At 44.4% G+C, this 15,850-nt stretch overlaps 1 protein-coding gene across 1 annotated transcript in view; it reads left to right on the top strand.

Moving 5' to 3' along the window:
- Positions 1–11,086, top strand: part of hao2 (hydroxyacid oxidase 2 (long chain)) — a 65,235-nt gene extending 54,149 nt beyond the window's left edge. Inside the window, exon 7 of the mRNA XM_070892706.1 lies at positions 11,034–11,086. Within this exon, the coding sequence (XP_070748807.1) occupies positions 11,034–11,086 (53 nt within the window). The remainder of the gene's footprint in view (positions 1–11,033) is intronic.
- The last annotated feature ends 4,764 nt before the right edge of the window (positions 11,087–15,850 follow it).

Genomic DNA, 15,850 nt, shown 5'->3' with positions numbered 1-15,850 from the left:
CGCTCGCCAGCACGTAATTGTCCTGACCATTAAAATGGCTGCGGGAAAGTTGCATGCTGGCAAGTTCAAAGCTGAAACCCCAACTAATTTGTCTAAGTACATGGACGATATGTTGCTGAGGATTGAATGTAACAGACAGTTTCTAACAAGTACCGCAGATGCTGCCTGACCTTCTGAGATTTCCAGCATTTTCTGTTTTTATTATAGACAGTGTTTAATCCTCACTTGTACCTTAGCCAGAAAATAAAATAAGGCTATGCACAGGATACTCTTGATTCCATGCTGTTAAAAGGTGGATATTGTGTTGTTAAGTAATAAAGTGTATATATTAATATACTGTAGCAAACACTGCACTACGCCATGTGTTGAATCCTCTTTGTGTAGCCTGGTAAAGTGTTTTGCAAGATTACCAATGACAATATAACATTAATGTGCAAAATTTGAAATGATTTGCAAAACATGGCTTTCGACAACTCTCTTCTTTGAAGTGCACCTCCTGACAGCGTGTGAGTCAGCAACGGTGCCACTTGTGGCAACCTCTCTCACATCGAGAATTCTGCTCCCACTTCAGCCAGAAGCTGTGTGGTGGCACATGGCTCTCATAGGAAATAAACTTATTTAGTTATAATGGGCCAAAGTTTCCACAAGAAAAAAAACGGGCGCCCCTCCGAGCTGGGCGCCCGTTTTTCGCGCCTAAAACGGCGGCTAAAAAAATCCTCGGTATTCTCCGCCTACTTACAGGTCCTCTGGCCCTCGGCGCAGCCAGCACGAGCTGTGGGGGGGGGCGGAGCCAGGTTCCGGCGCTGAAAACAGTGCCGGGACCTCTGCACATGCACGCTACAGTCGGCACGCAAGTGCAGTAGCTCCAGGCGCCGAACTGTGTGGGAGGGGCCCGAAGCACACAGCCCCTAGCCCTGGCTGAATGGCCTCACTGGGGCTGCGTGAATAAGGCTCCTCCCACGGCCAGCTCCTGCTCCCCGCCCCCGACAAGACCCGACACTCGCTTCCCCCCCCCCCCCCGCCGACCAGACCTGACCCGACACTCGCTTCCCCACCCCCCCCCGCCGACCAGACACCCGCTTCCCCCCCCCCCGCCCCGACCCGAGACCCGACACCCACTACCCCCCCCCCCACCGACTGACCCAACCCGACCCGCGCTCCTGTTCCCCGACCCGACCCCCCCCCCCCCCACTGGACCCGACTCCCGGACTGGATCCGATCCGACCTGACCTCTCCCTTCCCCACCCCCCCTCCCCTCTCTCCCCCCCCCCCCCGCTCTCTCTCTCTCCCTCCCTCCCCTCTCTCTCTCTCCCTCCCTCCCCCTCTCTCTCTCTCCCTCCCTCCCCCTCTCTCTCCCTCCCTCCCCCCCCTCTCTCTCCCTCCCTCCCCCCATCTCTCTCTCTCCCTCCCTCCCCCCCCTCTCTCTCGCTCCCTCCCCCACCTCTCTCTCTCCCCCTCCCTCCCCCCCCCTCTCTCTCTCCCTCCCCCCTCTCTCTCTCTCTCTCTCTCTCTCTCTCTCTCTCTCTCTCCCTCCCTCTCTCTGTCTCTCTCTCTCCCCCTCCCGCTCAGCAGCACGAACGGCTGCAGAATTCTTCCTGGCTGAAGCACTTTCACACAGGTAGGAAGATGGTTTATTTAATCTTTTCTTGGCTTATAAATGTTTATTCAGGTTGGATTTATTTGTATAATATTTGTAGAAGTATAAATAAGGATTTATTGTCAAATTTAATGAGTTCCCTTCCCCCCCCCCCTCCCCCCCCACCTCGTTCTGGACGCCTAATTTGTAACCTGCGCCTGATTTTTTAATGTGTAGAACAGATTTTTTCAGTTCTACAAAAATCTTCACTGGCTCCATTCTACTTTAGTTTGGAGTACATTTTCACTGTGGAAACTTTCAAATCAGGCGTCAGTGGCCGGACACGCCCCCTTTTGAAGAAAAAATTCTGTTCTAAACTAGAACTGTTCTACCTGACTAGAACTGCAGAAAAAAAAATGTGGAGAATTGCGATTTCTAAAATAGTCCGTTCTCCACCAGTTGCTCCTAAAAATCAGGCAGAATCATGTGGAAACTTGGGCCCAATATCATGTGATATCAGCAATTTAATGCACTTGGGTTTTATCTAGCATCAGCAATACCTTGTCTCCGATGCAGGTTGTAGAAATATCTCCGAGATCAACAGGAACCTCATTCAGTTCTCCAAGCTTTAGAATGATTCCTGAAATGAAATTAAGCAGCACATCTGAGTTCGGGGCACCATCGCTGGAAGTTCAGTATATCTGGAAAGAAAAGATTGTTTTGGACACATTTGGACCTCATTGAAAAGCACTGTAACCAAGGCAAATAAACAAATCAGAATATATCGAATAACTTTTATTTTGTAATGCAATATTGTAGTATGTCTGTTTGAGAAGTAGTTCTCTTTTTGTTGACATGTATAAATGTTCTTTACCTGAACCCTTTTAACTGCAGCATTTCCACCACTGTTAAGCCTATGTTGGAGATCTTTCTCTCTGCAAGCCCCTCTACCTCCCACTTTTCCTTTAAGACTGTCCTTAAAATCCATCTCTTTAACCAAGCTTTTGGTCATCGGTCGAAACCTCCCCTTCTTTGGCTCGGCATCCATTTTCCTCATATCTCCATGAAGTGCTTTGGACCTTTTTTTAATGTCAAAGGTGCTATATAAATGAAAGTTATTGTTGTTGCTGGAGCAGAGCCACCATGTGAAGCACAGATACATTTCACAAGCTAAGTTCTGCTCAAAGCCCAAATCTAAATGCTGGAACCAGGTGGTTTGTTGTGGAAGTGGGACTTGATTGTCATTACTCGTTCAGCTTTATGACTTGAGTTGAACTCCAGCCCAGCTAAAGGAGATGTGGAGGTTGGGTGGCAGTGTGCACCAGAATAATGTCATTTCACCTTTGGAAACTAATATTCAGCTTCTATGTGATTTGCTCAGACTTCTAGAGGAGACTATTTAAGGCATAAAATTGCAACAAATACATCATATTGTCAATGTCTCTGTGAAAGTCAGCAATGAAATGTAAACATTTAATTTTAAATCTGAGATTGATAGCTTCTTGTTCACCAAATGTATTAAGGGATATGGGCCAAAGGCGGGTATATGGAGTTAGGTCGCAGATCAGCCATGATCTCACTGAATGACAGAACAGGCTCGAGGGGCTAAATGGCCTACTCCTGTTCCTATGTTGCTATGAAATAATTCTTCTGATAATTGAGACTGAGGTTGCAACGAGACGAGATTCTGACAAAATCATGAACTTCAAGGGAAATGGTTGGGCAGTTAATACATTCCTCCCTAAAATTGCATCACACCCTGTAAGGCACTCGCAAACTGTAATCATACACATATATATAAACATATTGCTGGGCTTTATCAGCTGATTTCGTAACCACTAGTCACCGCACCCAATATGCAATTTGCCATTACATGGCAGAAAGGAAAACTGTAATCTTATGGAGTGATTTAGGGAGGGAGTCCAGAAAGTGGGGGCATTGTGGCTGATACAGTGGGTCTTAATTGTAGAGTGGAGAGTCTGGAGTATAAGGAGCAGAGTGGTGATGGAGGTGTGACATAGGGCGAGAGGAGATACATCATTGAGGTAGGGTGGAGTGAAAGCCATTGAGGGATTTGACCCAATTCATTGGGGCAGATGGAGCCAGTGAAGTTTGAAGAGGGCAGAGGTGACGAGAGGGCAGGATTTTGTGAAGAAAAGAATGTGGCTTGCAGCATTCTCAATTCAGCTAAGTGGAGAAAACCACTCCCTCCCTAAATCACTCCACTTTGTCATCTTTACCCCTGGTTTCAAAGGCCTTCTCAAATTGTCCATTCTGTGGCTGTGTTTCTCCCCCGCTAACTAGTGGGACAAAATGAATTGTCATTTCAAGAGGTCACAAATGACTTGAAATATTTTAATTATTTGTAGATGCCACATTTCAAAACATTTTACTTCAGATAAAGAATTACACTGCTTTTGAATTATAATTATCCATAGATTTATTTCAATCATTTCTACATACATCTGAAATTTATTTAAGGAAATCTCCAAATGATGCCTAGTGTAACTACAGTTGTTGGTCAGTTGAAATTATGTATTTGGAATGAATCTGCTTTATTGCTGGAACATTATTTTTTCATTTTGAAATTCTTATAATTGGCCTATCCATTAAAAAAAAGTTTAATGGTCTATTTGCAAACTTAGTATACTGTGGACCAAGTGGTATTTTGAAAGAACATCAGTGCCACTTGCTGGCCAAAAACAGTACTGCATTATCAAACATTCCTTGTACTATTGCAGACATATTTTGGAATATTAAGTAGTGCGACTACAATTAACATATGGCAGGTCTTGCGATATTTTTGGCAGAATAGATCATGCATGAAAATTATAATCTGATGTCATAGATTACAAATCAACAGAGGAGGCATTCGGGGCACTCCACACTGGTAACTCCCGCATACACTACAAAGAGTGTAGGCAAGAGATTTACCCTTATTATGTGTAGGAAAAGAGATACCTAGCCAGATACAAAATGAAAAGGAGCAAAACAAAATGTCAATGTAAGTGGAAGAGGGCGGGGGATCATTGTCATGTTTGGTTTTGTTTATTGTCAGGATTTATTGGCCCGGATTTTGTGGTCAGCAGCGAAGGAACGACGCTTGCTGTTCATCACACTGACAGCTGCCCACAGACAATATGCGGGCTGTTGAGTGGTAACTTATAGTTTCTTGAGATCTTTTCCAGTGTCCTCTACAGGGGATCTGTGGCATCTGTAAGCAGGACAAGGAACAGTGTGGCTCTTCAACCAATCAGATTGAACAATCTTCACTGAGATACGCAGAGGCTATACCAGGAAGTATAAATTAGAATATTTAATCCATTGTAAAACCACGCGCAGAAAGTGAAATGGAGGGAAAGAAAGATAGACCCATAGAAATTTATGGCACAGAAGGAGGCCATTCGGCTCATTGGGTCTGTGGCAGCTGAAAAAGAGTTATCCAGTTTACAGCTCTTGATCCGTAGCCCTGTAGGTTACTGCACTTCAAGTGCACATTCAATACTTTTAAAATGTGTTGCAGGTTTCTGTCTCTACCACCCTTTCAGGCAGTGAGTTCCAGACCCCCACCATTCTCCTCATAACCTCTCTAATCATTCTACCAATTACTTTAAATCTGTGCCCCCTGGTTAGTGCCCTCTCTGCTAAAGGAAATATGTCCTTCCTATCCTCTCTATCTAGGCCCCTCATAATTTTATATACAAAGATGGGATTAAGAGAGAGAGAGATAAAAGAGACAGAAAGAGAAAGTAAAATAAAAAACATATCTTTTAAAGCTCCAACACTAATTAAGTTCTGAAGGAATGAGACTCCACACTTGTAAAATTAAATTTTCAGTGCTAGAGAGGTTGCTTAGAAGTAATTGTGATGTATCACATCATTAGAAATTCACTTACACCTGAATGCACCAGCCTAACTTTTTCTGCTATGTTTAGTGGGTAACTGGTGGGTAAGTACAGCAACTTTATGCCCTTACATGGACTTTAATGCCGACTGTATCTGTGAGGTATTATCATAGCGCAGCCTGTGAAGGAGCAGGGTAACTCGGACAGCAGCTTTCAGTTTAACTGCGCATGTGCGTACCGAAGTTACTGTCCAATTTACCCCATAATAATGGTAAGTGCTGTTAGTCGCACCATTATTCTCAGTGCAAAATCCTACTGAAATCACGACCTCTAGTTTGTTCGTTTAACACTATAACCACTACACTACTATGCCATACCACTTCCGCACAGCTGAAGAGGGTAAAAGAATATTATCAGTTTTATAGGTCAATTCTGCAGTAGTAAAGTGCCTCTTAGAAGCTGTGGATATGCACCCCCCCTCCCCCGCTCCCCCCCCCTCCCACCGCAAAACTAATGGGATACTGAAACATCCCACACTGGTGGTAACAATATTTGAATCACTTCAACAAGACAACCTGTTCCAGACACTCTGCTGATTATGTAGACTGTGGAAAAGCGATTTCATAGAATTATAGAATAGTGCAGCACAGTAAGAGGCTATTCGGCCCATCAAGTCTGTGCCGGCTCATTCGAAGAGCAATCCAGTTAGTCCCACTCCCTCGCTCTTTCCCTGTATCCCTGCAATTTTTTCTCCTTCAAGTATTTATCTAATTTCCTTTTGAAAGCTGCTATTGAATCTGTATCCACCACCCTCTCAGGCAGTGAATTCCAAATCCTAACCACTTGTTGTGTGATAAAGTTTTTCCTCAGATTGTCTCTGGTTCATTTCCAATCACCTTAATGAGGGCCCCTCATTATCAACCCTACAGCCACTGGAAACAGTTTATCTTTCTTCACTCTATCTAAATCCTTCATGATTTTAAACACCTCTATAAAATTTCCTCTTAACCTTCTCTGCTTGAAGGAGAACAATCCCAGCTTCTCCAATCAATCCCTCATCCCTGGAACTATTCTAGTAAATCTCTTCTGTACCCTCTCAAGTGTGGTGCCCAGAATTGGACACAATCCTCAAGCTACAGCCAAACTAGTGTTTTATATAGGTTTAGCATAACTTCCTGCCTTTTGTACTCTATGCCTCTATTTATAAATCCCATATGTTTTAGTAACTGCTTTGTTAACCTGTCCTGCCACCTTAAACAATTTGTGCACAAACACCCCCAGGTCTGTTTGTTTTTGCACTCCCTTTATAATTGTACCATTAAGCTTGCATTGTCTCTCCTCATTCTTCTTACCAAAATGTAGCCAAGTTTGCTGATGATACAAAGATGGGTGGGAAGGCAAATTGTGAGGAGGACACAAAACATCTGCAAAGGGATATAGACAGGCTAAGTGAGTGAGCAAAAATTTGGTAGATGGAGTATAATGTGGGAAAAAATAGAAAAGCAAATTATAAGTTAAATGGAGAAAAATTGCAAAGTGCTGCAGTACGGAGGGACCTGGGAGTCCTTGAGCATGAAACACAAAATGTGAGTATGCAGGTACAGCAAGTAATCAGGAAGGCAAATGGAATGCTGGCCTTTATTACAAGGGGGATAGAGTATAAAAGCAGAGAAGTCCTGCTACAACTGTACAGGGTATTGGTGAGGCCACTAGAGTTTTGGTCTCCGTATTTAAGAAGGGATATACTTGCATTGGAGGCTGTTCAGAGAAGGTTCACTAGGTTGATTCCGGAGATAAGGGGATTGACTTATGAAGATAGGCCGAGTAGGTTGGGCCTATACTCATTGGAGTTGAGAAGAATGAGAGATGATCTTATAGAAACGTATAAGATAATGAGGGGGCTCAACAAGGTGGATGCAGAGAGGATATTTCCACTCATAGGGGAAACTAAAACTAGGGGACAGGGGGCTAGAATTTCCAATGGCTTACCGCCTGTTTTCTGGGCAGTATTGGCCATTGTGGGCAGTGATCAGGTGAGCGAATATTTCCTTACCTGAGTTACGCTGGCAGTTTCGAGATATCGTTGGGGAGCGGACTGCCAGCGTGCATCTCCTCAGATCGCCCTAGCGCGATATTTGGCTGAGCGGTGACCCATAGGTAAGTTTTTTTTAAACGCCCACGAGGATCAGCAGAGTTGGGCGCTAGGTAAGTTGCTCTGCAAGAAAAAGGTTAGTAATTGTTTTTTTACTAATTATTTTAAAAATGTGTTGTGGTGATTTAGTTTTAAAGTGTCTTGGGAATATTTTTTTGACTTTTTTTTAGTTGATGTTTTATTTTAAATTATTTTAATTGTTTTTCTGGTGTTCGGCCCAACCCACAGCCTCGGGGCAAATTTTTATTGTTTTTTTTATTTTTTCGCCCATTTTGTTCACGAACCGCATAATTGACCCTAACTTGCATTTTTTTCGCCCAGAATGGGGGCGCAAGGCCCATGGTTTTCGCTAGGCGGATTTTTTTATTTTTTGGGAGGAAGTTTTCGCCGTCTTAGCGGACTTTTGGGCATCAATCGCCGCTGGTGGGCTGATAGGAAATTCTAGCCCGTAGTCTCAGAATAAGGGGCTGCCCAATTAAAACTGAGATGAGGAGGAATTTCTTCTCTCAGAGAGTTGTAAATTTGTGGAATTCTCTGCTCCAGAGAGCTGTGGCGGCTGAGTCATTGAATATATTTAAGGCGGCGATAGACAGTTTTTTGAGCGAAAAGGGAATAAGGGGTTATGGGGAGCGGGCAGAGAAGTGGAGCTGAGTCCATAATCGGATCAGCCATGATCTTATTAAATGGTGGAGCAGGCCCGAGGGGCCAGGTGGTCTATTCCTGCTCCTATTTCTTATGTTCTTATGTATCACCTCACACATTTCTGCATTGAATTTCGTCCGTGCACTACTGAGATTATGGAATGTGACTGGTCAATAATAAGCTCAAAGCTAACAAATCTCCTTCTTCCATGGGCCGTATACAATCTATATCATCAGGGCTCTATCTTACTCATTTATTTCTGATGGCGCAATAGATGAGACACTGCAATTAGCCTCTGCATCCCTGAGATCTGTTGCATCAGTACAATTACATCATATCTAATGGATATTTATTGAAGATATGTATCTGAACCAATTAAATATAAACACAGCAAAGAACATTGTAAATTGTCACCCTTGCTCTTTGGACACAATGGTAGAAAATTGTAATAAAATCCAATATCTTAATAAGTGAATTAAATATTCTACACAGTTCAAACACATCTGCTCCTCTATCCACAACAAATGCTGAATACTACCACTAATTGTTGTATCTTTGGCTTTATCTTAGCTGCTACATTCCTGAATCTTTTTGTATTTGAAAGAAAACAGCAGTTTTATGTACACAGAATTGCTTTTCTATGCTGAATAAAATCTTTCCGGATTGTAATAGGCATACTGCATGTTACAGACTAGACCACCAGAGGGAGCTCTCCTGAAGCCCTCTCTTTTCGATATTCATTACCTTGGAGTGGGGCAGCGAGAAGCAGTAATTTACAAAATCTATTTTTTCAATTGATATTAATTACATGGTGCAGTGAAACCCTTTATATGTATACTTTTGTGTTAATTATCATCCAGGTACACACGTTGGGGGGAATTTTGCGGGGGTTCAGCAGGCACGTTTGGTGGCGGTTCGGGTGGGGAAAAAAATGTTTTGACAGCGGGTTGGGCCCTGTTGTCAACCTGCTGCTACATACCTTTCCCAGATGTCGGGTCTGTCGGTGCAGAACAGGCCCGACATGCAGCGGAGGGGGAGGTAATACAGGTCAAATACAGGTCATTATGACCTTGTTAACAGCCCATTAAGAAGAATTTTGAGCTCACCTTTACATTTACGAGGTCGCCCACAGGGTCCACACTGCTCGGGGATCATGTCAGGTAAGGAGGTCGGGAGTTGAATGACAGGGATCATCTCATTACATGACAGCTCGAAATGGGCTATAAAAGCTCCCATCTCACAGCTGTTCACTTTCCAAGCTCAGAAACTGTTGCTTACTGCATTTGGAAGACAGATTGAGTTTTATGCAGGTTGAAAGTGGAGTAAACTCTCTATCCAGTGTCACCTCATTGAAACAACCTCTTTCACCATTGACAGATCGCTTCTGAAATCCCAACTTCACCTGCCATCTATTACGTCAGTGTCAGTGCCCTTGAAACTATGTTACCTTGGTCCTCATAATACCAAGTTTGCTGGCGCCCAATGCTAGCAGCACCAGGCACACCAGCAGCACCAACAACATCAACCTTCTCCGCAATTAACTGATGCTGCACAGGACACAGGGCATCAGCACCCGACCACATTGCTGCTTGGTAAGCCAGGGATGGCCTCACCATGGCCAGATGCACTTCACTTGATGCTGTACACTCGGCTGCCACATGATACACCACACACCAACACCATAAAGCATTCCTACAATGCCCAAGCAACTCATCACCATTGCAGGGGTACCATTATGTCTTACCATTCACTGCAACTCACGAAGTCACTTCCAAAAGTGTACACAGATCTGTCCTAGTGTTGAAAATAAAGGTTTCAATGTTTGACACCACATTAACAGAAACTTTACATGAACATTGGATAAAACACCCAAGTATTTACTTGGCATGATTGCACTAGGATGAGGTGAGGGGTGGCTAGTAAGATGGGGATGTGATTCTGTAGATAGAGAGGGATGGGTGGTGTGAGTCAGGATGTGCAGGAGTATGGTAAGGAAGGCAGAGTGATGGGGATGTAATGAGAGGCACAGCAGCATGAGATTGAGTGTGGCTTTGTACTAACGTTTTGTGATCTGCTGAGATCATTGAAATATTTGTGGCACTGCAGCTTGATTCTCCTGATGACATCCCTGCTTGTGCCCTCCTCTGCAATGTGCATATAAGCATATGGAGGGAGTCATGGGAGAGCCTGGGTGCAGCCCTGCATCTCTGTGAAGTGCTTGACAGTGTTTGCAGCACTTCAATGCTGTAGAATACTGACAGCACAACTGTCAAAATTAATTTGCGCATGGTCCCTTTATGGAAACCGGTTGATGACGCATCATCAAGTGACGTCATCAGACCCGCTTCCTTGGCCGGCAAATGCGCTGGGCAGGCGTAACAAGTCCAATCAATGTAAAATCATTCTACACAGCGGGCCAGAGCCAGCAGCGGGGCCGGGTTCCCGCCACCATCGTTGCCTGCCACGGACCCGCAGAGATAGGCGAAATTGCAGCCATTGTGTTTGATTCGCCCAGATTCATTATAACCTGGAACTTGTGCTGCCAATATCAGCAGACACTTGCTAATGTGGATTTTTTTCTGTTTTCTTTTGTAGAAGAGGCACCAGACCACTTAAAATAAACTGGTTAAAACCTGCATTAAAACAGCAGACAGAGCAATATTAAATGAATGTGTTAAATGCTGATATTAATGATAATATTTACAATATAGCCATGGATAATCTGACACAGCTGTTAACAGAAAAACAGAAATGAAGGAACATTTACACTTACTATCTATGAATAATTAATCTGCATGTAATAAAATATTTCTTGCAGAATACTTCCTCAATAATCTGGCAAAAGAAGAAAAACAGGAAGTGTGGCAGTAAAGTAATTATGAAACTAGTTGCTCAGTGTTACAAACTTGCATCAGTTTGCTCTGCATATATATTTGGAGATATTTTAATTTTAAACAATTAGACTCATTATTCATCAAATGAGTTACAAACTGAGACAGAGCAGGTTCAATAAAACTGTTAGATTCTAGTTCCCAAGTTCAAGTCCCATCCTCCACTGTCATTCAAATCCAGAAGCCTTCTACCAGGAACACACTGTGCTTCTCATGCCTTTACAGGTTAAATCAGATGCCTGACTTCCCATATTTCTCACTGCCTGACATTTGAATTCAGTTTCCCTCTGTAAGCATTTCTACCATTTTCAGATACCTTGACATTGAACTCAGCAACCTTCCAGCAGTAGATTGCTCACTGCCCGATATTTGAACCGAATGTATCTGAGCAACTTTCTGTTGTTCTCAGCTCATTTTTGTAATTGAGCTTCTTTCAACTACAGCAACTTGTATTTATATAGTGCCTTTAACGTAATGAAACATCCCAAGGCACCAGGCAACATAAGGAGATATTAGGACAGGTGACCAGGTGACAGGTGGCCACAGAGGTCTTAAAGGAGGAAGGAGAGGCAGAGAGGTGTAGGGGTGGGGGAGGATTCCAGAGCGTAGGTTCTAGGCAGCTGAAGACACGGCTACCAATGGTGGAGCGATTAAAGTCAGGGATGGGCAAGAGGCCAGAATTGATGGAGTGCAGTCATTTAGGAGGTTGTAAGGATGGAGGTGGCTACAGAGTTAAGGAGGAGGGAGGCCATGGAGGGATTTGAAAACAAGGATGAGAATTTTAAAATCAAAGCATTGTGAGACCAGGAGCCAATGTAGGTCACAGGGGTGATGGGTGAACCGGACTTGGTTTGAGTTAGGATACAGGAAGGAGAATTTTGGATGAGCTTAAGTTTACGGAGTGTGTAAGGTGGGAGGCCAGCCAGGAGACCATTGGAATCATCAAGTCTATAGGTAAAAAGGCTTGGCTGAGGGTCTCAGCAGGAGATAAGCTGAAGTGGGTCGGAGACAGGCATTGTTACGGAGGTGGAAGTAGGCGGTCTTACTGATGGAGAGAAGATGAGGTTGGAAGCTCAAAGGGTCAAATAGGAATCGAATGTTGCAAGTGATCTGATTTAGCCTCAGGCAGTGGCTCGGGAGAGGGACGGAGTTAGTAGCTAGGGAATGGAGTTTGTGGTGGAGACTGAAGACGATATCTTCGGTCTTCCCAATATTTAGTTGGAGGAAATTTCTGCTCATCCAATACTGGATATTGGACAAGCAGCATAACAAATCAAAGGCAGTGGTGGGGGGGAGGGGGGAGGGCGGGACTGGGGTTGAGGGAGGTGGTGGTGATGTCGAGCTGGATGTTGTCAGCTTACACGTGGAATTTGACATTGTGTTGCTGAGGGGCAGCACGTAGATGAGAAATAGGAGGGGCCAAGGAGAGCTCCTTGGGGAACTCCAGAGGTAACTGTGTGGGAGTGGGAAGAGAAGCCATTGCAGCTGATTCTCTGGCTACAATTAGATAGCTAAGAGTGGAACCAGGCGGGGGAAGTTCCACCCAGCAGAACGATGGTGGAGAGGCAATGGAGGAGGATAGCGTGGTCAGCTGTGTCAAAGTGGCAGTGAGTGAAGTCTAGATGGATAAGGAGGGATAGTTTACCATGGTCTCAGACACAATAGGATGTAATTTGTGACTTTACTAAGGACCGTTTCAGTACTGTGGCAGGGCAGACATCTGATTGCATGGAGTTGTGGGAAAGATGGGCATGAATTTGAGAGGCGACAACACGTTCAAGGACTTTGCAGAGGAAATGGAGGTTGAAGATGGGGTGGTACTTTGCAAGGACAGGGGGCCAGGGGTGTTTTTTTTGAGAAGGGGAGTGATGATAGCAGATTAGAAGGGAGGGGGAACAGTAACTGAAGAGAGGGAACTGTTTGCAATAACAGCTCACATGGGGGCCAGAAAAGGAAGTTGGATGGTCAGCAGTTTGGTGGGAATCGGTTTAAGGATTGGCAGAAGCTGGGTCTCATTGACAAGTTGAGTTTGAAGAGGGCATATAGGCACATGGGATAGAATCTAGAGAAAAATGTGCGTTCAGGGCTAGGGCCGAGGGAACCTTAGGGGAAGTTGGACCCTGTGGACTAGGGGAAGGGAGGGAAATGGCAGAGGCATCTGAATGGATGATCCCAATCTTAGTGACAAAGAAGTCCATGAGCTCCTTACACTAGTTGTTGGAGGTGAGGATCAAGGGGCAAGGGAGAGGGGTTTACGAAGGCGGTTTGTGGTGGAAAAGTCGGGGCTATCTTGGCATTCCAGGATGATCGCGGAATAATGATAAGATTTGACAGAAGAGAGCAGGTGAGCAGGTCTGCTTTATGTGGTCCAGCCAAATCTGGCAATGTGTGGTTCAACAAATTGTCCGATATAGTTCAAGTCTGCGTCCCTGGGATTTAAGAGAGTGGGGCCATACCAGGGTGAGAGAGAGTAATGGTTTTAATAGGGACAAGGTCATCAAAGGTGCAGGTAAGGTTGTGATTGAGCAGATTGGTAGCTGCAGAAAGGTCATGGTGAATGGAGGACCAAACGATAGACAGTTGGGAATTTGAAAGTGCTGTTGTAAGTGAATTGGGGGAGAGTTTTTTCCAGAGCAGACACAGAAGGAAGTGGGGTTTAGAGGGGGAAGGGAAATGTGAGTGGAGACGGATACAAGGAAGTGATTAGACATGACTTTACCTGGATTGACATGATGGGAGTACAGAGACCACGTGAAATGGCAAGGTCGAGGGCGTTTCCGTGACTATCGATAGGCGAGCTTATATGCAGGGAGAGATTAAGGGAGGATAGGAGGGCAGTGGACTCAAAGGAGAGAGATCATGATGAGTTGATAAAGAAGGTTGAAATCACCAAGGATCAGAAGTCACTCAGTACAAAGGCAGAGGGAGGAAAGCAGTGAAGATATCTTAATGAGAACATTTTTATGGTACTTAGGTGGGTGGTAGAGAACAAGAATTGTAAAGGAGAGCTGAGAGGGGTGGAGCAAGGTGAGATGTTCAAAGGAGGAGGAAGGGTCAGAGAAGTAGTGGAACAGACGGAGGTGTGATTCAGTGAGGAGGGGAAAGTGGTCGAAGGAATAGGCAGGAGGCGTTATTAAGGGGGAAGGTGTCATCACCCATCAGCTAAGTTTCCAACCCGGCCATGATTTCGATGCAATCATCGACAATAAGCTCATGGATAGCAAGGGCCTTTTCCATAAGTGAACGGACAGTTTGGAGGGAAAGGCAGAGAGGGGCTGTGAGAGCTAATCTGCTGGCAGAATTCACAGGGTCAATGCTGCGAGGGGTGAATGGAAAGGAAAGGTCTTTGACATTCTGGAGTGATGTGTGTTGGACATCTTGGGGAGTTAAGGGTTAACAGTCAAACTTCTTTGTATCTTAAAGCAACAGGTTTTCCAGATTTTCCAATATAAACAGGATGACTTTGAAGTGTCATAAAAGGAATGCATTGCCTGTCTTCTGATACATAAAGTTCTTGTGTAAGGAAATAATTGTAGGTAATAAAATGTAGCTTTAGTTTTAGGGTAATAAAATGAGGGTAGCAAATCCATTTGAGGAAATCTTGTTTAAGGGGAGTCGTTCTGAAGTAAGCAAACTACAGCTGTTTATATGAATAGTCCGTATTCAAAGGATTTGAGAATAGATACACCATACAGTCTTATCTATGACATTGGAAGCCAAATCTAAGCAAAGGTCCAGTGCTCACTGATGAAAACAAAGAGCCAGCGTTGTTAGGGGATGGGCATTGGGCCCAGGTAACTTTAAACTTGCAGCTGTAGCGTGCAGTTAGGGCTAAAATGCACCCACTATTAGAGTTGGGGGGACTTAAACAGTGGAAGAGGAGATTGGGGGAGAAAGGTAAACAGGTGACAACGGATGGCCCAGGATAGAGTTGCAAAGCAAACATGCTCCCTAAGGAGCAGTCAACCCAGGAGCCATCAACCCAGGAGCCCAGCTTGAATGTTATTTCCTGACATTGAACCTCCTCCCCTAATCTAATTGTGTTGTTTAACATGATTGAAGGACTTTATAGGGTAGATAGAAAGGGTTCAATTTTCCCTGGTCATTTGCGCCATTTTTTGGGCATGCGCCGTTTTTTCTGGCATATTTATTTTTTCCCAAGTTTCCCCCTGCGATCTGCGCTGGTATAACTGACTTAGTTACGATTTTTCTAGGCCAGTTTTTTTGACATCATGTTCCCTCATGTCTGCACCGGTTTTTTCAATTGTTCGCAGTTTGGCCAACATTTTTTTCTCTCAGGTTGGCGTATCTAGCCACTCCCGAAAAACTTTCTGGTGAGTTAAGAAAATCAGCGCACATTCAAAATCTGCGCTAAAAGACGTCATTGTTTTTAAATTGAAGATTTTGCAGGGAGTCAAGAACACTGTCAAAATCAATAATAAAGTTCAATTTTTTTTTACCTGTCAACGTAGAAGTGTAAATTTATTGGATTTCAGAAGTTTTCTCATTTTTTTACTCACTCACACGCCACCAGCGAAGGTCTTGAAGCAGGGCTGGAGGGTTATATGTTTGGCCGGCAGAATCGGCCTCGCACCTGGACACAGCGGCTCGGGGCTTGACTACAAAACAAGCCATGGGGGGGGGGAGAGGGGGAGGAGGGAGAGAGAGCGAGGTGCCGATCGGAAGGCTTGGAGCCCGGGAAGGGGGACAGAGAGAGAGAAGTCACAAGACTCCAATTATTAAA

The sequence above is a fragment of the Pristiophorus japonicus genome, chromosome 11, assembly GCF_044704955.1.
Source record: "Pristiophorus japonicus isolate sPriJap1 chromosome 11, sPriJap1.hap1, whole genome shotgun sequence".
Taxonomy (NCBI): domain Eukaryota; kingdom Metazoa; phylum Chordata; class Chondrichthyes; family Pristiophoridae; genus Pristiophorus; species Pristiophorus japonicus.
The sequence above is the reverse complement of the archived record's forward strand: the minus strand, read 5'-3'. Positions and strand labels throughout refer to the sequence as shown.